At 39.1% G+C, this 27,270-nt stretch overlaps 1 protein-coding gene across 2 annotated transcripts; it reads right to left on the reverse strand.

Annotated features, from left to right (window-relative positions):
- Positions 1-1,536: 1,536 nt before the first annotated feature.
- On the reverse strand, positions 1,537-26,392 carry pom121-b (POM121 membrane glycoprotein b). Of its 2 annotated transcripts, none has more exons than XM_041583235.1 (14): positions 25,926-26,015; positions 24,034-24,234; positions 20,726-21,025; positions 20,399-20,467; positions 18,156-18,233; positions 14,878-15,040; positions 13,690-13,754; positions 12,103-12,176; positions 10,510-10,619; positions 10,333-10,435; positions 10,105-10,188; positions 8,857-10,023; positions 6,282-6,365; positions 1,537-2,902 (listed from the first exon to the last, which is right to left on the reverse strand). In XM_041583235.1, exons 3-14 carry the CDS (start codon positions 20,938-20,940, stop codon positions 2,808-2,810), a joined length of 2,307 nt encoding a protein of 768 aa, XP_041439169.1. In that variant the 5' UTR covers positions 20,941-21,025; positions 24,034-24,234; positions 25,926-26,015; the 3' UTR covers positions 1,537-2,807.
- Positions 26,393-27,270: the final 878 nt, after the last annotated feature.

The following is a 27,270-nucleotide window of genomic DNA, read 5'->3' on the forward strand; positions in this document are numbered from 1 at the left end:
TAGTGATGTCGGACTGATATTATGCTGAAGGCAAATATATGTATTTATAGGAATTATTGACTTGCGTGGATCAAGAACTCCCAGCACCCTATATATGAACACCATAGGTCTACTGAACAGTTTGAAGCCCAATATGCATAGCTTACCAAAGAATGCAGTATGGAGAGACTCTACAATGAAAAAAAATATTTAAATGAGAAAAACACAAAAGCAGGACTTTGTTAAATACAATAAAACATTTCTCTTTTTATTTAAAGTAGTCAAAATATACAAAAAGTCTTAGAATAAAAAAAAGTCTGATGCGTGAAAAAAAAAAAAAACAAGCTTGTGAAACTTTACACCACTTACCAGACAAACATAAAAATGCTGAACAGACATTAAACCAAATTAATAGTTTGCGTGATCAGTGTTGGGTTACTTTATTTGTTCAATTCAACAGTCACTTAGCATGTAAAAAAAAAAAAAAAAGGAGAAATAACTCCTCTCTCTACCAACAAGAAAATGACACTGAATACCCATCAAAGGATATTTAAAACAAAAACTTTACTAAGGGGCCATTTTGGCAATATTAGACGCAGATCATGCAGATATAATCAGGCATGTTTTATTACTGGGCACAAAACTATATAAAGATAATAAAAGAATAAAATCTCTAGGTTAAGCGCTGGTGATCAGTGGGAAAACAGCAGAATGGGAGTTACAATGTTATTTAGGAGATGTACTAGAATCGGTTTATATACGTTACATTTGATAAAATAAGTGTGGACACACGAATTGTTCTGATCAAACAAAGCCACGTGGCAGGATCGTGTACAGGAACATAAAAGATGTGGTCTGTGTTCATACAGAGTCTATTGTAGGGTACGAGAGAGGGTGGTTAATGTTACACCTCTTCTCCTGTCTCTTTAAAAGTTCGTAACAGTACCACTTTTGCCTGCCCTGGCGTCAACTGCACCATCAAATATCATGTATTACATGCTCACTACAACTACACAAATAGTACGATTATCCAAAGACAGAGCAATTTCATCAAAATTAAAACACTTATGGAGCACCGCTGTGTAGCTTGCTTTGAACGGGAACACTTACCCTTTATTTGTCCACACTTAATCTACTTCAGTGTAGTGTATAATACGAATTCTAGTACAGATCATTAAAATTGACACTAATTATTTTGCCATTTTCTGCTAATCAGAAGTATTTTATATAATGGAAAGTTGCAACTGAGGGTTTTCATTTTGTTTTCTATTTTGTTTTGTGTTTTTGTATATTAATTACCTGCACACGGCTACGGTTTAATTGACTAGGACAGTGTATGTGGACGGTATATTGAATTTTGTTTCTTAAACAAGGTCTTATTACTGGACTATTTAGAAAACAGTTCACCCATTTATACGTGTTATTTCAAATACTGTAGGACTGGCTTTATAAAAGTCTGATCCAAATGTGTACTGTTTAGAACCAAAATCGGGCTATTTTGCGGTCACACAGTGTCTGCACTAGAGGGAATACAAACCTTCCCGGGAACAATTCGAGTTTTGGGGTTTTTTTTTTTGTTTTGTTTTTTTAAAGTGTAAGAATTTAACAGACAAATTGACCAATTACAGTATGTAGCTGCAATATGTAATCATACAATGATGGAAACTCAAAGTAGTTCCATTGTTGAGATGTTTGTCTACATGGAAGCGCCATTGTGTCAATTGGGTTAATGTGCCTACCCACCATGGACTCGTATACATCTCTCATCCCAGGGCATTCTAAGGTTTTGAAAACGTCAGTGGTAGCTAGCTACAGGACAATAATGGATTTAATACACAATTCTGATTCTATTGATACTCTGCTAAGTGTGTGTATGTTAATATGTTTATTAGGGATGCACCAAATCCACTATTTTGGATTTGGTTGGACCCCTGAATCCTTTGCGAACAATTAGGCAGAATACTGAACAGAATCCTAATTTGCATATGGGAAAATGCCTTTAATGCCTTTTTTGTGACAAAAAAGTCATGCGATTTCCCTCCCCAAGCCTAATTTGCATATGCAAATTAGGATTTGGATCAGCAGGGCAGAAGGATTCGGCCGAATCTTGCTGAAAAAGAATCCCAAACCGAATCCTGGATTCTGTGCATCCCTAATGTTTATGCTTTATGTTCCTGGAATATACATTAGCTGATGCTCTACCTAAATAGCGTTTCTTTGGTACAGGACACCTGCCATCCACCAATCCTCCAACTACTCTCATGCATAAGAAAGTGAAAAGTAACTAAACATTTTTTTCCATAAAAATCAAACCGCACATAGTTAGGCTACCTCTATATTCCTTACTGTGCACCACTAGAAGTATCGGCCACTTTGTGCTGCACAGCTAAAATATGGAGAAACAAGGCAGTATTTCTTAAAATACAACAATAACCTTAAACAGTATTTTGTCCACTTTAGTGGGATAAAACCATTTTCACAGACAGGGTAACATTCTATATGGACTCCTCTTTGCTACTATAACCACTTAGAGGCAAATCTTAACGTACAAGGAAAGAGTGAAAATCACCAAAGTCTAGATACGATATAAAGATTATCTGTAAGCAGCAGTATACTGTGAGTATCACAATAAACAATCAGTTGCTATACAAGCTATTTTGTATTTATTTATCCGGCAAGGTGACAAGTGCTTGAAAAAACAAAAAACAAATCCAGAAATTCAGTCAGTTATTCAGGTATGGTGGGTTGTTGGTCTTTAATGAAATACCATCATACCATCATAACACACAGAAAAATAAGAAAACCCATAAAATCCAGGGAAGCCAGGATTACTTCTTACGTGGGCGACGTGCATGCAGTTTATGCCGAACAGCTGTTTTAGTTTTAGGTGCTGCACCATGGGAAAAAAAGCCAGCAGCAGAACCTTTAGGAGGAAAGGAGAAAAATTGGAATATTAAGCATCGTACATACAAGCAAAAGAAAACATGATTAGAAGATACAGGATGTAACTAGGCACTTTGATAAAAATAAAGATAATATCCCAGTGACTAACGTGGGGGAGATGAAAGTAATCCTGTATCCACTCCTGTGGATGGTTGTAGCAGTTCTCACAATGCCAAGCTGAAAAAAGCATAGAAACCAGCGCAAGACCATACACATTATAAGACAAAATGACCTGTTTTATAAACAGGGTGGTTAAAGCTCATGTATTCAAGCAGAAAAATCTGTAAAAACTCAGTTTAGGGCACAATAAGAACAGGAAATCAGAGGGAGAATTTGGGGGGGGGGGAGAAAGTGTTTTTGGTAAAGCAATGTGTGAAACAAAGCTGTGATTATGTTTAGCAATAGTTAAGAAGCCAAAATTAAAACAAAGTTTTTTAGAAATATGGAGTGTACTGCTTTATTAAAACTTTAACCAATATGGCAGTTCAACTTCTCTTTCAGTACGCGACTGGCCAAAATAAACTAGACTAATCACTGCTGGGCCAGGTTGAGATTCATATGGTTCATGTTTCATACACCTGGTAAAATAAATCTAGGTCGTTTGTTATTGACTAGAGGGCAACTGTAGCCATGGTAAAGGGACAGTATAACGCTCGCGCCACCTGAATAGGGCTCGCGCCACCTAAATAGGGCTCGCGCCACCTAAATAGGGCTCGCGCCACCTAAATAGGGCTCGCGCCACCTAAATAGGCTCGCGCCACCTAAATAGGGCTCGCGCCACCTAAATAGGGCTCGCGCCACCTAAATAGGGCTCGCGCCACCTAAATAGGGCTCGCGCCAAACACTTTTTTGCAAGGAGTCAAAACAGTCACAACTAATTTTACAGAGGGGTTTCTATACTGGGAATCTAATGATCTAATGTGTATGGCCAAACATAGGAGCAGCTTCAATGTCCCTGTTTAGCTTAAATGAACAGTAACACCAAAAAATTTAAGTGTTTTAAAGTAATGCAAATATTACTTATTGCCCTGCATTGGTGTTTGCTTCAGAAACACTACTATAGTTCACATAAACAAGCTGCTGAGTAGCAATGGTGGAAATTGAGAAAAGACTATGTGGCACAGGATAAATAGTGGATAACACCATTATGTTCTACAGAGCTTATCTGCAGGGCCGGATTTACATAGCAGGCCCACTGACGTTGGGTCCCCCCCCCCCCTTTTATTTGCGCACATTTTCATCATCGGGGCCAGAGCAATGGGGATTGGCGCACAGGAAATTTAAAAAAACAAACTATTTTATCTCTTGCGCATCCCTATTGTTTCTGAACCAATGTGGGTGTGGTTGGGCAGCATGCCGCCCTAGGCCCGGGCCTTGGTGGCCTTTCCAAAAATCCGGGCCTGCTTATCTGCTGTGTAACCTGAGCCTTTTTCTCCTTTGAATGGCTGCCCCCATGGCTACACAGCAGCTTATTCATATAAACAATAGTAGTGTTTCTGAAGCAAACAGCAGTTTTACTAGTGCAGGTCAACACTGCATTATATTTTTATTACTTTAAAAACTGGTCCTTTAAATAACCAAAACCAAACCGGGAAATTGAAACGGCTCCATGTTTGGTCCTTATAAGGAAAGTAGATAATCAAGATTTCCAGTATACAAACCGTAGGCAAGTGTTTAACCCAAGGGCTGGGACTAAAATCAGACTAAAAAAAAGAAACATGGGTCACTACAATTCTCATTAAACCCTAAAATGAATCCTTCAAATACTGCCTGTATTATAGTGTTGTAAAATCCACTAAACGGTTAAAAGGTTGGTTCGTCTTTAAGTTCACTTTTAGTATGTTATAGGATGGCCAAATCTAAGCAACTTTTCAATTGGTCTTCAGGATTTTTATAGCTTTTATTTTTTTTTGGTACGGGTTCCAAATGGACCCGTGCAGGTGTTTGCGTCTGGCAGCTCAGTAATTCAGGTGCAGATTCTGAACGGTTACAATTTGCTACATTTAGTGGATATATTTCCCAGCAAAATCTTTGGAAAATTAGCAACTATTGTATCAATTCAGCTGCCTTTAAAGGGATTCTGCGCAACAGGGACAAAGATAGCAAACATATCAACTAGATGTATCAATTTAGAACAGTTAAAGTGTCGGCACCCCCCCCCCTCAGGGCTGCGTTATACTTTTTATACAATATTAGAAAAACGGTCACAAATAGAAAACGGAAAGTAATTTATTTCTGGTGAACTATCTGAAGCCAACTGAACTGAAAAAAAGTGTTGGAAGGTGAACAACCCCTTTAATGAAGAGAATTATGAACGAAAAAGAAAAAAAATCTTTGATAATCCCTTGATTATTAGATTGGTGCATTCTACAAGCTTGGCCATTCGGAGATAGTTTTCTGCTGAAGAAAAACTGGCCAAGACTGAGCTCTGACAAATCAGCATTAAAATGGCCTACTTGCTTTTCAAATGCCTATATGCATCCCATCTTCAGGGCAGCAAGCAGATGCACAGGGGGACTCTTGCTTACATATTGGTTGCTCTCAAAATGGGGAAAAATGGAAACCATAGTAGATCCGTTGCATGTTATTCTCAGTTACAAATAATGTCTGCAAGACAATTATACGCTTTCAGGACTAGTGGAGTGTGAAGTCAAGGGCAGTGAATACTTCTAAGGGTAGAACTACATGGGCGATTTAGGTCCGATCCGACGCCATGCGTCAAAATGCGGGCGTCAAGTCGGATGCGCCGGAAATAAGGTAAAAAAAAGAAATGTTGGATGAAGTTGCAGCGTGCATCCGACACGACGGTCAGATCCGACAGTCATGTCAGATGCACGCTGCGACTACATCCGACATTCCTACAACTAACCTCATCTTCATCGCATCTGACTTGACGCCAGCGTTTTGTCGCGTGGCGTCGGACCTAAACCGCCCGTGTAGTTCTACCCTAATACATATAATACTGTAATTAGTAGCATGGAGTGCACAATTAAGCTTCACGTGGTCTACAAATTATGCTAAATTATGTTTCCGAAAGGCCTCAGAGTTTGTTAGAAAACATATCTAATAGGAAGACCAAATGTCTGGACCATCAGGATTACGCCAAACGCCTCTAAAGCGCCATTAAACATTGCATAACCATGACTCTACCTAGAGAAATTACAAGAGTACGAAATTATCATTGCATTCTAATGATGAGATCTTCTAGTAGGAATAAGTAATTAGAAATTTCCTTTCATTTCCTAACTTCGCTGATCAAAACATTTGGGGGGGGGGGAATGAGAAATTAGACCCCCCACCCCCTCCCCAGCAAATAAAACCCTATTGATAATTTTCTCAGATGCATAAACTGTACTTACTGCAGTTGTTGGTTGGGCTTGTGTAGGCCATAGATGGAAATGAGCCTGGAGTTGAGCTCTGATTTGCTGCAGGTGTACTTGGTGCTGCAAAATAAAGAACAAGATAAAAGGAAGCAATTAGTAGGCAATACCATGGAAAAGTAAAGAATTAACATACTGACAAATAAACTATAGATTTTATAAACTATTAGATATCAGTAAATTGTAGCCAAACAATACAGATATACCGATACTGTGACAAATGATTTTGTGGACCAAAAAGACAAATAAGGCAGTATATCCTATATGATGTTGCGTACAAAGACAAAATCATAAACATGAATAAGGAGAAATCAAATAATAGGGATGCACCTAATCCACTATTTTGGATTCGGCCGAACCCCGAATCCTTTGTGAAAGATTCGGGCAAATACCAAACCGAATCCTAATTTGCATATGCAAATTAGGGGTGGGAAGGGGAAACTATTTTTTACTTCCTTGTTTTGTGACAAAAAGCCACATGATTTTGAATCCTGGATTCGGTGCATCCCTAATAAATATGAACAACAGGGGTCTTTTGAACAAGCTCTGCTGTAACCAATGCATTATATGACTGAAGTTGCACAATATATGGCCATTTTGCCATTTTGCCAAAGCAGCACAAGGATCACCCCATTAACAGACAATTTAGAGCAAATGCAGGTCTGTTAATTGCATTTTCCATAAGGCACAAAATTACCAAAATACCAAATGAAGTACTTAAGCTTGTGAAGCTTTGCACTGGCATTATAGATGGAAATGGCGCTGGAGTGGAGCTTTGACCCCAATGTTACTGCAAAATAATGGCATTGGATGAGATTTTAGAATGAGGGCTTAAAGCAGGGGTCCCCAACCTTTTTTACTCATGAGCCAAATTAAAATGTAAAAAGTCTTGGAGAGCAACATTAGCATGAAAAAGTTCATGGGGATGCCAAAAAAGGACTGTGATTGGCCGTTTCATAGCCTCTATTTGGACTGGTAGCCTACAGGAGACTCTGTTTGGCAGTATATCTGGTTTTTATACAACCAAAACTTACCTTCTAGCCATGGATTCAAAAATAAGCAAAACTCGAACGGCAGACGGGCACTTCTGAAAATGGGGTTTATTGGAGTTCCTGCTGGAAAGACCCAACGCGTTTCGGGAGTTATCCCTTAGTCAACCTATGACTAAGGGATAACTCCCGAAACACGTTAGGTCTTTCCAACAGGAACTCCAATAAACCCCATTTTCAGAAGTGCCGTCTGCCTTTCGAGTTTTGTTGTGTGTACAGTGGGGACACTGTCTGACTGAGCACCTGGCCTGAGTGGAGAGCGGTGAGCAGTTTGCGGTCCTTTTTTGCTCTTTTGTCTACAGATTCAAAAATAAGCACCTGCTTTGAGGCCACTGAGAGCAAGGGGTTGGTGAGCAACATGTTGCTCGCGAGCTACTGGTTGGGGATCACTGGCTTAAAGGAACAGTATCCATCCTTTTTTACATGAGCTCAATGAATAAGGCACAGATTGCTATGTTAACTATGAATATAAAATTAGCTTGGCGAGAACCCTACATTTTACAGTATTGATAAATATTAAATTGGATTTGTAACTAAGCCTGAAGTGAAACATTCCCTAGATCTTACAGCTAGGTGGCCATAGACACACAGATCCTATCGTACGAATCGAGGATTCGTACGATTTTCGGATCGTGTGTGGCGTGTGCCAACATCTTTTGTCCGGCAGAGATCGGTCGTTTGGTCGATCGGTCAGGTTTGATTTTGACCCGACCGAACCCGCCGGAGCCCACGGCACCCGATATAGCCATGTTTGTTAATGGCATATCGGGGAAAGATCCGCCCGTTTGGCAATGTGGCCAAACGAGCGGATCTTTGCATCTATGGCCACCTTTAGATTTTAATTCTTGAGCTAGATTTGTATAATATGCTCTCAAGACACCTTTCATCACTATATAGACGAAAAATGTAAGTGTGCCATACAATTAAACTGAACACTGATGTCTAGAGAAGCACTAGGTGCAACATGTAATGTAAATGCCATTACTTTTGATTTAAGGGGTACCTTTACGTTAACTTTTAGTATGTTATAGAATGGCCAATTCTAAGCAACTTTTCAATTGGTTTTCATTTTTTTTTTTTATAGTTTGTTATTTGCTTTTTCTTCTGACTCTTTCCAGCTTTCAAATGGGCGTCGCTGACCCCATCTAATAAACAAATGCCCTGCAAGGCTACAAATACATTGTTATTGCTAATTTGTATTACTGATCTTTCTATTCAGGCCTCTCCTATTCATATTCCAGTCACTTATTCAAATTAATGCATGGTTGCTAGGGTAATTTGACCCTAGCAACCAGATTGCTTAAAATACAATTTGAAGAGCTGCTGAATAAAAAGTGAAATAACTCAAAAACCTTAAATAATAATAAGGTGAACAACCCCTTTAAGTGAAAATGTATTTTTTTTATTTTTTAGCTTACTTCCACATACTTTTTTTCCCAATACAACCGTTGCAGCACCTTGGCGCAGCATCAACAGCTAGTGATAGCATTATAAAGGAAACTTACCCAACTGGTTTTTAGTTTCACATTTCTCTGGATTTCCCAAGGTGGTAATGGACAAGCTCTTGCTTGGAGTAACCATACTAGAAGGAGGGACGGTTGAGCTCCCAAATACAGAGCCCATAGAACTGAAACCACTTGCGTTAGTAGTGTTACTGCTTTTTGCGTCACTGCTGAAAAGCATGGAAGCGTTCTGTGAAAAACCAAATGTAGGCTGAGTGGAGGTGCCAGAAGTGAAGGTGGTGTTTGTTGCAGATTGTGTACTGGAGCCCATTGTAAATGGGTAATTACTTCCAAATGGGCTGCTAGAATAAAACATATTTTGTCCTACTGGTAATTTTGGAAAGGCGGCAGTTGTGGATGTGCTAGTCTGTCCTTCACCTCCAGAGACACTGGATAAACCAATTGGGGCAGTGCTGGCAGAAAAATAAGTATTTGCAGTTTGACCAACTGTGGAAGTAAATGTGGTAGAGCCAAATGCCGTTGATAAAGCAGGTACGGATGTACTGCCAAGAACACTGAAAGGGGCATTTACCTGAGAAGTTGGTCCCCCAAGAGAAACAGGCTCAGCTTTTGAAGTTATTCCAAACGTGGGTGCTAAACTGGAACAAATTGTGGTGTTACTAGTACAGCTTGTTAGGGCCAAGTTTGGCTTTTCATGCTTGCCTGTATCTGTGCTATTTCCTGCTGGTGTTGAGGTACTGGAGGTGGAGCTGCTGAACACAAATGGAGAGGTAACAGCCGAGGGAACGGTCTGGTTAGTAGGAGCCTCAAATATTGGTTTAAACATAGACGTCTGAGCTTGTTGGCTAGGAGGATCCCCACATATTGGTTTGTGTATGGCAGCTGTGGTTGTTGAAAGCCCAGAAGCTGCAGTAACAGGGGAAGGATTTGAACTCTCTGAAGGTCTAAATACTGGGTTAAACAGAGGCTGGCTGTTATTTTCCTCTGGCTTGCCAAACACCTGTAAACGATCATTCCTTGGAAATGGAGATTCTGATTTTGTTTGGCCGGATCCCAATGATTGAAGAAGCGTGCTGGCAGCAGGTGTAGTAGCACTTGAAATAAGCGAGGGGGTTGTACTGGTACTGGTGACTGATTTTGCATCAGACGAGCTTGAGAAAAGGGTAAAGGTAGTGTTTGCAGCAGAAATGTTTGGTTTTTCATTTACAGCTGGGAAAAAAAAAAAAGAAGAAGGTTATAGTATATATAGATTTTACTTAAGGCAAAGCTTTAAGTCACAATCAAAATTACCTTGAAAAGGCTTGTCAGGAACAATTGAAGTCTGTGATGTTGGAGATATCTGTGTGCTACACGATTCAGAAGGAACAGATGGTACTAGGCAAAACAAAAACAGAGATAGATATACATACACATATAAATATATAGTAATCAGACTTAAATATAGTACACTCGCTGTACTTCTACATGATAATGAAAATGTTTTTTCCCCCAACCTAAGAGAACACTCCTGATTCTCACCAGATGGCTCCTGAAACAGTCTAAGAAACCTCTGCTGTGCTGCCTCTTTAGCTGCATCATAGTCAGCCTGTGTCACACTGTAGCCTGGTATTGGTCCAGGAGGCTGTAAAGAAGAAAGTTTTATGGATTTGCTGCCCATTGAGTTGTAGCAGCACTTTTAGCATTTTAGATACCCACTAATCTGTAGAACTCCTCAGGGTGTTCCGGACAAATTAGATGGACATGTCTCTTCCACGGCAAATTTCCCTTAGTCTTGCGTAGTTGTACCGGAGAAGGGTTTACCTCCACTTGAACAAAATAAATAAAATGATAAACAAATCAATCATGTTGTTTGGTACTGTAAATATCAATCATGTTTTTTGGTAATGAGGTAGTATAGCTGTAAAATCTAAAAAAAATGTATATGAATTGACCAAGATGTAGCAGACATGCTATTGAGGGCAAAAGATAAAAGCTTTGAGCCCAGTAGTTTAACAATTTAATTAATCAATTGTGTGGTCACATAACCAATAAACTTGGTCTTGGCCTACACAAAAATGGCATATACGAACTGTGGTGAAGTTGTTTTTCCAGATTTGTAGAACTGAAAAAGGAAATGGGAGCGGAGTCTATATAGTTTTTTTTTTCCTCTTTTACTACAAATAAATCTGTGTGGTAATGAGATGTTATGAAATTGCAGCATTAAAACTAAAAGGGATATATGGTTGCACGAATGCACCTATTATGTACTACTGATTAGGGCTTCCGATTTAAAAGTTACCTTTATTAAAGGGGTTGTCCACCTTTAAAGGAACAGTTCAGTGTAAAAATAAAAACTGGGTAAATAGGCTATGCAAAATAAAACATTTCTAATATATTTAGCAAAAAATGTAATCTATAAAGACTGGAGTGACTGGATGTCTAATATAACAGAACACAACTTCCTGTTTTGCAGCTCTCTTGGTTTCCACTGATTGGTTACCAGGCAGTGACTAATCAGTTACGGGGGGGGGGGGGCACATGGGTCATAACTGTTTCCTTTTGAATCTGCGCGGAATTCTGGGGATCAATTGCAAACTCACTGAATAGTTACGTCCCATTTTCAAGTCGCTGACTAACTCAGAGTTAGAGAGCTAAAAAGCAGGAAGTTGCTAGAATCTGGTACCTAACAACCATGCATTCCTTTTATTGATATTCCAGTCTTTCATTCAGTGAGGAACTGAATAGAAAGAGAAGTAATACATTTGCAGCCTTACAGAGCTTAGATGGGGTCAGTGAACCCCATTTGAGAGCTGGAAAGAGTCAGAAAGTAGCACTTTTAAAAAACAGCAACTTTTCAACTGGCATACATTTTTTTTTTATAATTAGTCATTCTAAAACATGCTAAAAGTAAACCACCATTTTAAAACGGACTAACTAGAGAGACACAATCACTTGCCCTAGAGCACAAAATTACATCTGTACATAAAAGTACATGTCATATTCTGCTGCATTTCTGGGCAGGGTAGTGTAGGACTGGCTTTTATAGATGCTCCTTTATTCCCTAGCTAACGAGTAGAGGAGAGGAATGAGTTACACTTCTGACAACAGGTTTTCACCAGGTTTAACTAAGTGGCATCACTGCAATGCAAGACATATTCAGATAGGATCCCTTAAAATGTAAACGTATTCTTCATACCATGAAGCAGCGAGAGAGAAAAAAAAAAAAAAAGATAAGTGAAAATTGTATATGGTTTGTGTTCCATTGTGTGACCCAGGTTTGGTTTGTTTTGTTTGGGTAACTTAAAATACCTTTTTGTGCTTCAGAGATTTGGATTTTCACAGTTTCTTGAGAAGGTGACATAGAAGCTTCAAGTCGGTCTTTTCTGAGGGAAGGAAAACAAGGCAAACCTAGTCAGACCCACATACAAAATACAGGGGACTTTGAAACTGAAACCAGTGTGAAAATAAATAGATCAGCAGGACAATGATATTGAGTTGCTTATCAGACAAAAACACTCTTGCATAATTCACTGTATTTAGCACCATCCATTTGTCATTCCATTTGAATTAGGTGGTGATGTGCAGTTAAATTTGACAAAGTCTGATAATCGAACTTACCCTTTCCCAACAAGGCTACCGTTATTTCATCCTTTGCCGTCAGACTGCAGCAATGCTTCACGGGTTTCTTTATGAGTAAAGGTGGCCATACACGGGCCGATAAAAGCTGCCGACAGACCGAGTCCCCGACGGGCTTCCCCGATCGAGATCTGGCCAAAAGTCGGCCAGATCTCGATCGGATGGGGTTAAAAATCCCGTCGGATCGCGGCCGCATCTGTTCGTTGATGTGGTCCCGCGATCCGACCGCCCGTTTGCGAACGTGAAGGATCCGATCGTTGGGCCCTAGGGCCCACGATCGGATCAGCCCGATATTGCCCACCTCAAGGTGGGCATATCGGAGGGAGATCCGCTCGTTTGGCGACATCGCTAAACGAGCGGATCTATCCGTGTATGGCCACCTTAAGAGCTTAATCTTTTGCAACCCTTCAATACAGACTGCGGTTATGAAGTGCTTTAGATGTGCATGACCACGCCTACAGTTTTTCAATAATAGTTGTTCCTGAGGAACATTACTATACATTTTATAGACCGCTAATAATGTAACAGTGTAACCTACCCTAAATGTTCAGCTCAGATAGCACATTATGTTACTCTAATATATATTAAACCAATATCACACCTTATTTACTATTTAAATGAATGTCAAAACAAGTTTATTCCCTCAGTCCATGCTCTGGACCTGGGATCTTTCCTTAATTTCATCATCATACAATAAGACTGCTAAAAATCATTCAAACATTCAGAAAGCCAGTCAGATGACTAGCGAAACGTCTTCAAGGAAAAAGAAAATACAGCAAGTCTAGTTGGTTTGACAAATAACTATAGAGCAGTGATCCCCAACCAGTAGCTCGTGAGCAACATGTTGCTCTCCAACCCCTTGGATGTTGCTCCCAGTGGCCTCAAAGCAGGAGCTAATTTTTGAATTCCAGGCTTGGAATGAAAAAAAACCAGGTTCACTGCCAAACAGAGCCTCAGTGTAGGTTGAAAATCCACATAGGGGCTACCAAATGGCCAATCACGGCACTTATTTGGCACCCCAAGAACATTTTTCATGCTTGTGTTGCTCCCCAACTCCTTTTACTTCTGAATGTTGCTCATGGGTTCAAAAGGTTGGGGATCCCTGCTATAGAGAAACCCAATAAGATTGCATTACCACATATCTGTACAGCTACACAATTTCAGTCTTACAATATACGCTACACAAGTTTATAAAATGCACAGTTTTTTTGTAAGGGAAAACATTTACTTGATAATAGCATCAAATCTAATTTTGCACACCTTATTTTCTTTATTGGCCAGTCAGGAGTATCGCATCTGGAAAGATCCATTGATCTCTTCTTTTTCTATAAAAATAAAAAAAAAATATTGATTTATTTGTATTGCAAAATGTGTAGCATTAAATATGGCATGTGTTGAAAATATATTTTGCCTTTTCAATAAAGGAAAACTATACCCCCAAAATGAATACTTATGCAAAAGATAGTTTATATCATATTAAGGGGCATATTAAAGAATCTTACCAATCTGGTATATATATTTAAGTAAATCTTGCATTTTTACATCTCTTGCCTCAGAGATCACCTGACCAGAAATACTACAACTCTAACAGGAAGTGTGGAAGCAAAATACAGAACTCTGTCTGTTAATTGGCTCATGTGACCTAACATTTAAGGTTTGTTTGGTTTGCGTGCACCGTGAATCATAGGATCCCAGGGGCAGCCCTTATATTTTAAAATGGCAATTTTCTATTTATGATTACCCAATGGCACATACTACTAAAAGTATATTATTAGAAAATGGTTTATTTTACATGAAGCAGGGCTTTACATTTGAGCTGTTTTATACAATATATTTTTATGGAGACCTACATTGTTCGGGGTGGTATAGTTTTCCTTTAAATTTGAAGATTAACACTCAAACGAACACCCAAAATTGTAAATAATATCTCCCAAATCAGAAAATGAGACAAAGCAGGACTTGCTGGCCAACAACTAGGCTGGGAGTATTTCCTAAGAAATGTTTCTAATGCAACACACTTAGCATTTTAATTCAAATAGTGTGAAACAAATGGTTTTATACAATGCCCAGACGCAGGCCAGATTCTAAGAGTGAAGAGAAAGTATCGGAAGTGAATATTTTCAAGCTCAACTGTTTAAGGAATAAAAGGGAGAAATACACACCATGACTTCCCCTCCAGTAAAGATCTATTATTCAAATAATATTTAATTGGATTTCCAAGTTCATTATGACACTATCTGGAAGTGATACAGCCCTAAATAAATGTAATAAAACATGACATCCTTTTTTCACAACCCAAGTACCAGTGACTAAGCTGTACATGGCAAGCTCCAGCTCTTTGCTACAGAAAGTCAGGCTTTCTCGGGACCCTCCCAACTCTCCAACCCCTCTGGAATTCAATAAAAGTGAAGGGTTGTTTAGTAGAAAAAAGAAAACAAAACTATTTACCTGCAGATGATACCTGCTGGAGCTCAGGGAGCTGGTGATTTCATTATGGCCAGGCACAGTGATAATCTTCCGTTTGGATACATTTTCCAAATTGAATGCGAAGGAGGGAGAGACTTTGCCACCACCGTTTTTGGAAGTGTGCACCTCTCTCAAGATGTCCTGACTGGAGAGGGGAAAAAAAAAAAAAGATTCAAAAAGTAAAATTGGCAAAATGTTTTGATACAAAAAGAAGGGTTGTGGGAGCACTCAAAAGGCTATTTTCCATAACAAAAAGTAAAAATGCCATTATAAAAGCTAAATTTTATACATATTAACTCAGTCCTTCTGTCTCTCTGACCAGTTTTCTGAAGTGATGGGAGTGGCCTATTTTGAACCTGACACACCAAGAACTTCCTATATGATTACATCATCATGCCCAGGCTTTGCCCTTATTTGTTTCCTATTGGATGTTGATAAAGGTATAGGATCCCTTATCCGGAAACCCGATATCCAGAAAGCTCCGAATTACGGAATGGCTGTCTCCCATAGACTCCATTTTATGCAAATAATCCAAATTTTTAAAAATGATTTCCTTTTTCTGTGCAATAATAAAAAACAGTAGCTTGTACTTGATCCCAAAGAAGAAGACATAATTAATCCTTATTGGAAGCAAAACCAGCCTTTTGGGTTTATTTAATGTTTAAAGGAATTCCCAGTAGACTTAAGGCATGAAGATCCAAATTATGGAAAGATCCGTTATCCGGAAAACCCCAGGTCCCGAGCATTCTGGATAACCGGTCCCATACCTGTACTGCCCTCCTCCTAGTAATTCATTGGTTGCTTGTGAACTGTAACCAGAATTTGAATGGTCATTGGTTGATTACTCAGTTGTAATGGCAGAGGTTAACAGACGCAGCTTATAAACAAACCTGCTTTGTAACAAACCATCACACAGCCATGCAGACAAATCCTGCAGAAAAGGAAGAAGCGACCTTGTTCTCCCAATTCTTGCCCTCTTTCTGCCTAGGCTATAACTGAATGGAGTGCCAAAGGGGTGCGATCTTTTCTGGGAATAAATACCGGCTTTTCTATATTTTTATCTTTTAATATCTTTGGCATTAAGCATAATTTCAGTTATGTACAAAATTGCAACAAAACCAGCACTGACTTGATTAGAAACTTAAATTAACTCACACATCTAGCACTGACAGTAGAGTTGCCACCTCGCCCCTTTAAAACCAAACACATACGGAAGCCACAGCCTGCATAGCTAATTAACAATTCATTTAGATGCATGCTGCAGACTGAACTGATTTATGTGCAGCCATGCATCATGTATGTAAATCGATTGCTAATTAGCCATGCAGCCTGTGGATTTCATATTTGTTTGGTTTTAAAGGGGTGAGGAGGCAGCCCTAAGTGACAGGCAGAGCAGTGTGATAAGGGCAGGTAGGTTTTTTGAACATTTTGTGCTCTCTCCTGGGGGGGCGGTAATTTACCTTGGAAAATTACTTTTTTTTTTTTTTTTTAAGGAGAACCCTAGTGTTTAAGTGTTCCACTTCTGGAACAAGATTTAGAGCTCTAAATAACAAAAAAAATGAAAGTTATATTTTTCATGATATAGGGATTTATACCAGAAAAATATTTTACTTTATGCACAAAAATTCAACTCATTTGGAAAGCCTCAAGCTCATACAAATAGTCCCGGAAGTCAAGTCAGCTGCTGAATGATTTTTTATGGGGTAAATACACAAAATAATACATTGACCCCTCCCCCCCAAATAATATATTTCTGGAAAGTGCAAGTGCCATCTCCCATAGACTACATTATAGTCCAATAATTTAAATTTTTAAAAATCATTTCCCTTTTTTCATAATAATAATAATAATAATAATAATAATAATAATAATAATAATAATAATAATAACAACAACAACAACAATTACAGTTGCTTGTACTTGATTCCAACTAAGATATAATTATTCCTTATTGGAAGCAAAACCAGCCTATTGGGTTTATGATTTTCTAGTAGACTTAAGGTATGAATTACAGAAAGATCCATTATCCATAAAACTCCAGGTCCCAAGCAACTTGATCCCCCCCATGTGCACAGTTGAAGTCTCTGCAGCACACAGCCCACACTCCCCCCTCCTTCTCACAAGCTTGTAACAGTTTCTCTTCTGTACCTGAATGCTGATGTCCTGGGCAGTGCCCCCTCCCTTTAATACTATTCTTTTGTTCAAACGTATTAATATTGAGCCACATGAAAAGTATAATAAAGCTGTATTTCTAGATCTCTAGATAGCCAAACAAAACTGAATAAGTATAACCTTATGCACTGTTTACACAGTGGTAACGTGTGTATTTATACAATTCTATAAAGGAAGTATGGCTAAATAAGCTTCTTATAGGAGCTACACTGACCACTGGACATAAGTGAGCATGAGTGGAGCATTTGTTGAACTATAAGATTATTTGGAGGCTGCACAGCCCAGCACCATGGTCTAGCAATGTCATCTATTCTAGAATCATAATATATATTGACTGAACACTGCTATTAATTCAAATCCTGTCTTATTATACTTTGAAACTTTTGAATTCAGTACTGTGGCTAAATAGGTAATGGGATATAACCAAGCATCATTTTTATCACTAATTAGTAGCACATTTTAATAGTGGGGATGGGCCCCTCCTTGTAGCCTCCTGTTCATGTTTCTACTATGGGAAAGAGAATAATTTTTTTTTTTTTTTTTAAGGATGTTCAAATAAAACATGATATGCAGTCTTATCTATAGGATTGTTTCATGTAATGTTTGATAGTGGCCCTATTACCACTAGGGATGCACTGAATCCTTCTGCCCGACCAAACCGAATCCTAATTTGCATATGTAAATTAGGGACGAGGAGGAAAATCTTGTGACTTTTTGTTACAAAACAAGGAAGTAAAAAATGTTTTCCCTTTGCGACCCCTAATTTGTATATGCAAATTAGGATTCGGCCAAGTCTTCTGTGAATGATTCGGGGGTTCGGCCGAATCCAAAATAGTGGATTCGGTGCATTCCTAATTACAAGGGGAAAGGATTAATTGGTTTCATAAAGGTTATCTAATCTGGTTCAATATTGATTTGGAAACCAAAGTTCTCTGGTAGTCAGGGTATTGTTCTCACTATTTTTAAGTGTTTCTAAATCTTGCAGCAGTAACTTCCCCAGACCAGATTGCCTTTGTAAGAAGAGAATAGTTCGGTATACACTAAAGGGACACACTCATTAAAGTATACAGTTTTTATTGCACACTCACATGGAAGAGGATGAATGTTGGGACAGGTTCTCCATAGAACTTGATGTAGACTTCCAACTTGCCCTGCTGGCTTCCATCCTGAATTGAAATAAGCAAAACTAAAACAAGTTCTCTTGAGGTATGAAAATCATAAACAAACAGCAACTCCTAATGGACTTCTTATCAACTGTAAATATTCAAGAACCCCATTAAACATTGTATATGGTCTTATTCAGAGTTTCCAGCACTTTGGATCATCACTGGCCTATATTGCCTGATAAAGAGCGGCCAAGTTAGAAGTTGGAAAATACTGAAAAGGACAGGTTAAGGACCTCGACACGACAAACTTCTTTTTACGAAGGTCGAGGAAAGTAAATTTCCCTAGATCTGTACTTGTATCATCCTATAGAGGAGTAATTGAGAGTGTATTGAGAGTGTATTGACAAATTCTATTATGGTGTGGTATGGAAACTGTAGTATTACAGATCACAAGAGGCTGCAAATGATCGATCGTGAGAACTGCAGATGAGCTTATTGGAGAGATTTTACCATCAATTAAAGACATTTTTAATGAACAATGTACTCAGAAGAGATCCAGTATAGCTGATGACCCATCGCATCCTTTTTATAAGCTTTTAGACTTTTTACCATCTAGTAAAAGGTATCGCAGAATTCATGCACACACAGCCAGGCTCTGCAACAGCTTTATCTCCCAAGTTGTGAGATTTTTAAATGAGCAATTTCGCTTTTAATTTTTTGCTTTTAAAAATGTCGGGTCTTTGAAGTAATTAAGTTTTTTGTTTTTAATCCTGGTCCTTCACAGATTAATCAAATGGCTTTGTGAACAGGAGTAGAAGGTAAAATGGAGATGGTTATGTATGGGAATTTGCTTATTTGCACATATATTGTGGGGAGACGATTAATAGATAAATTTTATTAAAAAAATGTTAATGGTACAGATTATATTACGTAATTTGGTCTGTGGATATATTCAACCACAACAATTTGCTCTTTGTGCAAGTAGTGGTAGTGTTTTTTGTTCCACAATAGTGAAAACAGTCAAATATATTTTTGAGATACACTGGAGAAATGAAACCTGGAAAATGCTGAGGTTTTTCGAGGAGATGACAATAAATCAGATTTGAGGTTTGTTTGGCAGCCTTGGCTATGTATGGCCGGTTTTTCTTGTCATTTTGTTCTTTTAATGGGGTGTTTCACCTTTGAGTTAATTTTACTATGTTATAGAATGGCTCATTCTAAGCAACTTTTAAATTTGACATTCATTTCTTTATTCTTTAATTTATTTGCCTACCTTTTCTGAAGACCCCATCTTAAAAACAAATGCTCTGCAATGCTACAAATTTAGTTATTGCTACTTATTACTCATCTATCTATTCATGCTTCTCTTTCATCTTCCAGTCTCTTATTCATATCAATGCATGGTTGCTAGGATAGTTTGGACCCTAGCAATCAGATTGCTGAAACTGCAAACTGGAGAGTCACTGAATAAAAATATAACTCAAAAACCACAAATAAAAACCAATTGCGAATTGTCAGTCTTCATCTTACTAAAAGTTTATGCAAAGGTGAACAAACACTTTAACTCACTCCCTTAAAGGGATCCGGTCATGTTTTTTTCAAAACGCATCAGTAAATAGTGCTACTCCAACAGACTTCTGCACTGAAATTCATTTCTCAAAAGAGCAAACAGATTTTTTTATATTCAATTTTGAAATCTGACATGGGGCTAGACATTTTGTCAATTTCCCATCTGCCCCTGGACATGTGCCTGCACTTTAGCAGAGAAATGCTTTCTGGCAGGCTGCCGTTTTTCCTTCTCAATGTAACTGAAGGAGTCTCAGTGGGACATGGGTTTTTACTTGACTGTTGTTCTTAGATCTACCAGGCAGCTGTTATCTTGTGTTAGGGAGCTGTTATCTGGTTACCTTCCCATTGTTCTTTTGTTTGGCTGCTGGGGGGAAAAGGGAGAGGGTGATATCACTCCAACTTGCAGTACAGCAGTAAAGAGTGATTGAAGTTTATCAGAGCACAAGTCACATGACTTGGGGCAGCTGGGAAATTGACAATATGTCTAGCCCCATGTCAGATTTCAAAATTGAATATAAAAAAAATCTGTTTGCTCTTTTAAGAAATGGATTTCAGTGCAGAATTCTGCTGGAGCAGCACTATTAACTGATTCATTTTGAAAAAAATGTTTTTTTCCCATGACAGTATACCTTTAATAAATTCCTGATCAAACTTACTTAGAAGTTCCACACAAGGAATCATTCACAAGTAGATTACTTTCTTGAATTTCTTCCCCATTTTCCTTCCTGAAAAAAAAAAAAAAAAAAAAAACACATTTAATTAACTTCAGCATGCCAAACAAAGTATAGCACTACCAACAAATCTTAAAACAAACCGTAAATAAAAAAATGTGCATTACACTGGTTAATATGGTGTCTGCTTCACAAATACTACTATATTTATTCAAATGAAAAGAAACTTCGTTCTTACACAGAAATAGGGATCAAATGTCATTCTTGGTTTTCTACAGGACTATATTATTAATATCTCTACGTAACACGAACCTTCTCTTGTTTTCAGTATCTTCTGGGTCCTCATCTCTAATTCTCTTTCTCTTTAAGCATTCTTTGAGGGCTCTAAGAACAGACTCTGTAGCACATGGATCTTCAATGTGATGACTGGAGAAAGTATCAGAAGTGTTTGTTTTATGACTAAAGGGGGATGCTGGATACTGCTCTGGTTTTTGTAAATGGTGAGAATGTGTCACACTGGTTTCCATCTCTACAGGACAGTGGACAGATGGCAAACATGGTTCTTGCTCAAAGTCAAGACGAGAGGGCGATACCACTTTTGGGTCTGGAGCTCTGTAATTGAAGAAAAATTATATTCAACTGTTATTTGACTATATTCTACTGTGTCAGCACCATTCCAAGCTAAACCTATAAATACCTTAACCAATATGTCCACCATATGTCTCCATGAAATCCCACCTAGGCTGCAAACTTCTGCTTACTGGCCTCACAAGATGGAAATAAAATATTTCAGCTGTCCAATCACACTTTATTACAATCACATATTGGGTTTAAATATTAGGTAAAACAGCTCAAGCCAATTTGCGCACCCTCTTTACATAAATATATAAATACTAGAGAGAGCATACCATATACATGAAATAAAGCAAATGAAAGGTCCTATAGGGATCCCCCTATAAGTATAGAAGTCTTTGCCCTTACACAGATAAAATATAAAATAAAGTATAGAAGGTAAAAGGGTGGTAGTGAACCTAAACCTTACGTCACAAAAGAAAATGTGCAATAAATGTATAATAATAAAAGTGAATCCGTAAGTCTGCAGAAAAAAAATGCACGATTTGAGGCGGAGTAATAAAAACGGGGGAATAAGTTTCAGTTTATCTAGAGCGGTTATTGGGCATTCCGATCTAGGAGTGACTTTTCTGAATACCAAGTACTGAAGTAAATCACCACAGCTTAAAGAAACAGTCCCATTCTGAACTGCCCTATTCGATAAATCATAATTCCCCACGTTCTCCACTAGTTTAACCATGAACACCTTTGTTACATAGTTACATAGTTAGTAACTATGTAACAAAGGTGTTCATGGTTAAACTAGTGGAGAACGTGGGGAATTATGATTTATCGAATAGGGCAGTTCAGAATGGGACTGTTTCTTTAAGCTGTGGTGATTTACTTCAGTACTTGGTATTCAGAAAAGTCACTCCTAGATCGGAATGCCCAATAACCGCTCTAGATAAACTGAAACTTATTCCCCCGTTTTTATTACTCCGCCTCAAATCGTGCATTTTTTTTCTGCAGACTTACGGATTCACATTCCGATCTAGGAGTGACTTTTCTGAATACCAAGTACTGAAGTAAATCACCACAGCTTAAAGAAACAGTCCCATTCTGAACTGCCCTATTCGATAAATCATAATTCCCCACGTTCTCCACTAGTTTAACCATGAACACCTTTGTTGGCAAACATCCATGAGAGGAACTCGATTCCAAATACATATTAGGTAATTTATGAAGAAGCCAAGTTTCTGGCTAAGGGCTCCTGGGAGCCAGATGTTTTTGGTCTTTCCAATAACCCATAAAGATGTTGGCATTACTAGGGGCAAACTACGCCCCATTGAAGGCCTGCTTATAAGACTGTCCCTCATCATATACGTTATCCAAACATCAGACATATATAATGTACATAATTCAGACGCAATAGAAAGTCATCCAGTCTGTGAGCACTATAGGTTTTCTTCCTTGTATGTGCATTATCGAATATAGATTTATAAATGGTTTTCTGGATAAGGGATATCAAAGAGCATTCTTACAAAAAAAAATACATAACCTAGAAAGCTCTGAATTGTAAGAAGACCATCTACGATAGAGTCTATTTTAAGCAAACCGTTTACATGCTGTATGAATTTTGGTGGCAAAAAAATTCTATTAATTTTATTCATAGTTTTATCAGACAAGGTATGGAGAACAATATTACAATAAGCTATTTTATGCAGAAAACCCCAGGTCCCAACCATTCTGGATATCACATCCCATACTTGTTGCATATTATAGTGAATTGTGAAGAAATGCCATGCATTGCATATAACAAAGGGAATGTCAACTCAAAAAATATTTTTTGCCTAGGAAAAAACTTTTCTTAAATTTTCTATGGTTTTTAAGTCTTTTGTACATGTATTGCAAATGAAAGCGGGGGTTGTTACTTTCTATTTTCTGTCCTGGTGGCTCAGACTGTTGATACAATGTAAGACAAAGCAGCTGATTAGCAGATACCTCACAATTAGCTACTTGCCAGAACCATATATTTTACATTTTTCACTTTGATCTTGCAATACAGTTGCAAGACAACAGTGTGATAGAATCAAAGAGGCCAGCTGACAATGGCTGAAGACAGTGCCCCTTGGAGAGATTTTAACTGTTTTCAGAAGGGGAAAAACCCGACATTAAAGGGCACCTGTTGGGCAAATATATCTGCCAACCAAAGGTGCGGGCCAATAGAGTTTGCACTCTGGTTGGGGGGTAACATTAGTTTTATGGTTTTAAATTGCCCCCCCACACCAGCACTAGGCCACCGGTACCGGGAGGGAGCCGCCATGTTGGTGCGCACACACACGCATGCACACAATGAGCAAGTGCCGCAACTCATCAGAAGAGCATTTGTGCATGCACTCTGATTTGACATGGCTGCTAACAGCAGGAGCTTCCTTCCTGCGCAAGTGTCCCATCGCTGGTGTGGGGGGGGCAATTAAGAAAACCAAAATAGGAATGTACCGAATCCACTATTTTGGATTCACCCGAACCCTTTGCAAAAGATTCGGCCAAATACCGAACTGAATCCTAATTTCCATATGCAAGTTAGGGGTGGGAAGGGGAAAACATTTTTACTTCCTTGTTTTGTGACAAAAAGTCATGCGATCTCCCTCCCATATGCAAATTAGGATTCTGTTCGGCCAGGCAGAAGGATTCAGCCGAATACCGAACCAAATCCTGGATTCGGTGCATCCCTAAATAAAAACAAAATCTAAGGTTACCCCCAACTGGAATGCAGGCTCTATTAGCCTGCACCTTTGGTTGGGGAGAACATTTTTGCCCAACAGGTGTCCTTTAAACAGAACAACCACCCTTCAATGCTGCATGTGTGACATATGTGAAAAGCCAAGTATAAGTGATTTTCATCCAGTTCTCCCCTAAAAACACCGGAGTGCAGCTCAAAAGAGAAGAAACTTTATGGCACTTGCTACATTTTCCTCAGTATTTGTGGTCATTTTTATGCCGCAGTTAAAGCGAAGTACAATACATTACATTAATAATCACAAACATGCAGACACGCTATTACTTACAAATGAAATCTAGTTTTCAGATCCTGAGGGGAAATTTTCACAGGAGTCCTTCTAGTAAAATGCCTGGGTGTCAATGGCTGCTGTGGTGGTCCATCTAAATAAACCCTTGGCAGAGACCCTGGCTTGCTATAGATTTCTTGTTTAAGGGGATAATCCCTTCGAGCACACAAATAGGTTCGTTGGGACGAAGAAAGTGGATCCCTTTAGAAGAAAGCAGGAAAAACATTTTACATTTACCTAGAACTCAAACATAAGCATTATTAAATGACAAGTGTTATAAGAAGAGAACTGCAGCCACTAAACTATTACCCAGTACTGGAATTGGTGAACGAAAAACCATACATGACTGCACCATGAAGTGCTGGTCCTGGCTAGAAGGTAAGCGACTACAATCACTGAGACGTGCCAAACAACTAAAATGGATTTCCGTATTAATCAAAAATTTTATAGCAGACACGAGTTTAGTAAATACTGCCCAAACACTGGTTTGTGAGACAGTATTGGATTAAATATGTTTCGGATACTACAATGGTAGGTTTACCCCAGGAACACAAGTGTTTTAAAGGGGTATTTCACGTTAATATGAACATGTAGCATGATGAAGACAGCAGCAAGATAAAACAAGTTTGGTTTTATAAATATTTAAGAACATGCACCTTGAAACAACTAGTTGGTTTCAGATAGATCACCAGAAATAACTGTTTCAATGACTTTCTATTTTCTGTGCGTGACCGTTTTTCTAATATTTAATTGTAAAATGTAATTTTTCACCTTCTGAAGCAGCTCTGGGAGGGGGGGTCACCGACCCTGTAAACTGTTCTAAATTGATACATTTAGTCGATACATTTATCTTTGTCCCTGCTGAGCAGAATCTTTGGGTTTCATTACAGGCAGCTGTTAGAATTGATACAATAGTTGCTAATACTCCAGAGATGCTGCTGAGAAATGTATCAACTCAATGTTGCAAATTGTAACAGTTTAGAGTCTGCGCCTGAATTACTGAGCTGAGACTCAAACACCAGAGACACGAACATTCAAGTTAATCTTAGATTTAGGAAAAACAGTAAAAAATATATAGTGAAAAGTAATTGAAAAAAAAAAAAAAAAAAAGTCTTTATTTCTGGGGTACAATCTAAAAACTTTTTTTTTTTTACACCAAAGCAAATTGTGGGCGGGAGAGAGGGGCAATGCCTGCATGTTTAGGGGAGGGGTTAGTTCTCCTTTAAAGGTGATTCACCAGTAAACTTTAAAAATGTTAAAAAATGGCCAATTCTAAGCATCTTTTCAACTGTTCATTATTTATTTAATATTGTTTTTGAATTACTAGCCTTCTTCTGCTTTCTAATGGGTGGGTGGCCACTGACACTAGAAATCAAATGCTCAGTTTACAATTTCATCAGTCAGGTTGCCAAGGTCCAAATTACCTTAGCAACCATGCACTGATTTGAGCAAAAGAATGGATATGAATAGGAGAGGGCCTGAATAGAACGATAAACAATATAATGTAGCAGCGACAACAAAATTGTAGCCTTACAGAGAATTTGTTTAAGATGGGATCAGTGAAGAGTCAGAAGAAAAAGGCAAACAATTATAGAAAACAAAGAACAATTAAAAACTTACTTAGAACTGGCCATTCTAGAACATACTAAAACTTATGTTAAAGGTGAACCACCCCTTTGAGATAAGCCCTGGTATTGAGAGTACACAAAGGCCCAAAGAGCTAAATAAATGGGGAGGTCTGTGTCAGCAAATAACAGCCCCTTCAGGGGGAAATTGCCAGGGCATTACACCATCTGTCACATTAGAAGTAGATGCTCTTCTAAAGACAATCAAATTCCCTAGGAGTCCTGGCACATGGGTTAACAATAGCACCAATCAAAAGCCAGCATTACCCAACTCATCCTCTTTGCACACTAGGGCCGGAAGTCACCATTTACGCACGATTGCGCACGCGCGTCTCCCTTTACGCACGATTGCGCACGCGCGTCTCCCTTTACGCACGATTGCACACGCGCGTCTCCCTTTACGCACGCGCGTATTGCCCCCACACACAGCCTATGGAAACCCAGGCAGGGATATGACCAAAACAGCATATACATCTCCAAGAGTTATGAGGCAGATTCAAATCGGTGGGGTGGGTGGAGCTTTAGTCACCTGAATGACAGACGCCTGGTAGGGGTCGGCACAGATGTATTGGGTCTACTCCGCTTCTCCGTGATAACTGTGGGCCTGCAGGCCTCTCCCCTGGCAGGAAGCTGTTGCTTGTTCATGTAGGTGCCCATGGTGAGAGAACGGGCTCCCCTTCAACAGCAGTGACACAAGGGGACTATGCCGCCTCCACTCAGTGTTATTCCGCAGCTTGTTGGTGCCTGCCCCTAGCGTCGGGCTTGTGAGCCACTTGCACAAAATAAATCGCCTCCCGGAGCTCCTGTAGGTCCAGCAACTGGCTGGAACAAGGCAGGCTACAGCAAGCTGATTATATATAAATGCCAACGCGCAGGTTACAAGGCCACAGGCAGTGCAATAAGTTGGTTTCGCTTAATCAAGACCCAGCAACACCCCCCTCCCATAGTAATGAGCCGAGCTCCCCGCCAAAGTTTAAATATCCAAGCGCCGAGGCTATGGTCACGCCCACCGCACCGCTACAAAGTAGATCGCTAAAGAATGCCGCCAGATTGTGTGCTTCTACGGCGGCCTCGCTATTGCGATCACGTGTCCCATAACGAGGCAGAAGCTCAGGGTCTTTGGCTACGTAAAGGGAAGGGGTGGGGCTGGAGTTTGTTTGCAGACAATATTGGGACTGGGGTACGGGAGGAGCGGACTTCTTTGCCTCCGAGATCCACAGTCAGCTCAACTCTTAAAGGGCTACAGTCATGGGAAAACATGTTTTTTTTTAAAAAAAATGCACCAGTTAATAGTGCTGCTCCAACAGAATTCTGCACTGAAATCCAGTTCTCAAAAGAGCAGATTTTTCTTATATTCAATTTTGAAATCTAACATGGGGCTACACATATTGTCAGTTTCCCAGCTGCCCCCAGTCATGTGACTTGTGCCTGCACTTTAGGATGGAACTACTTTCTGGCAGGCTGTTATTTCTCCTACTTAATGTAACTGAATCAGTCTCAGTGGGACTTGGCTTCTACTACTGAGTGTTGTTTTTAGATCTACCAAGAAGCTGTTATCTTGTGTGGGTGCTGCCATCAGATTCCCATTGTTCTTTTGTTAGGCTGCTGGGGG

This window comes from Xenopus laevis, chromosome 2S (genome assembly GCF_017654675.1).
Source record: "Xenopus laevis strain J_2021 chromosome 2S, Xenopus_laevis_v10.1, whole genome shotgun sequence".
NCBI lineage: Eukaryota > Metazoa > Chordata > Amphibia > Anura > Pipidae > Xenopus > Xenopus laevis.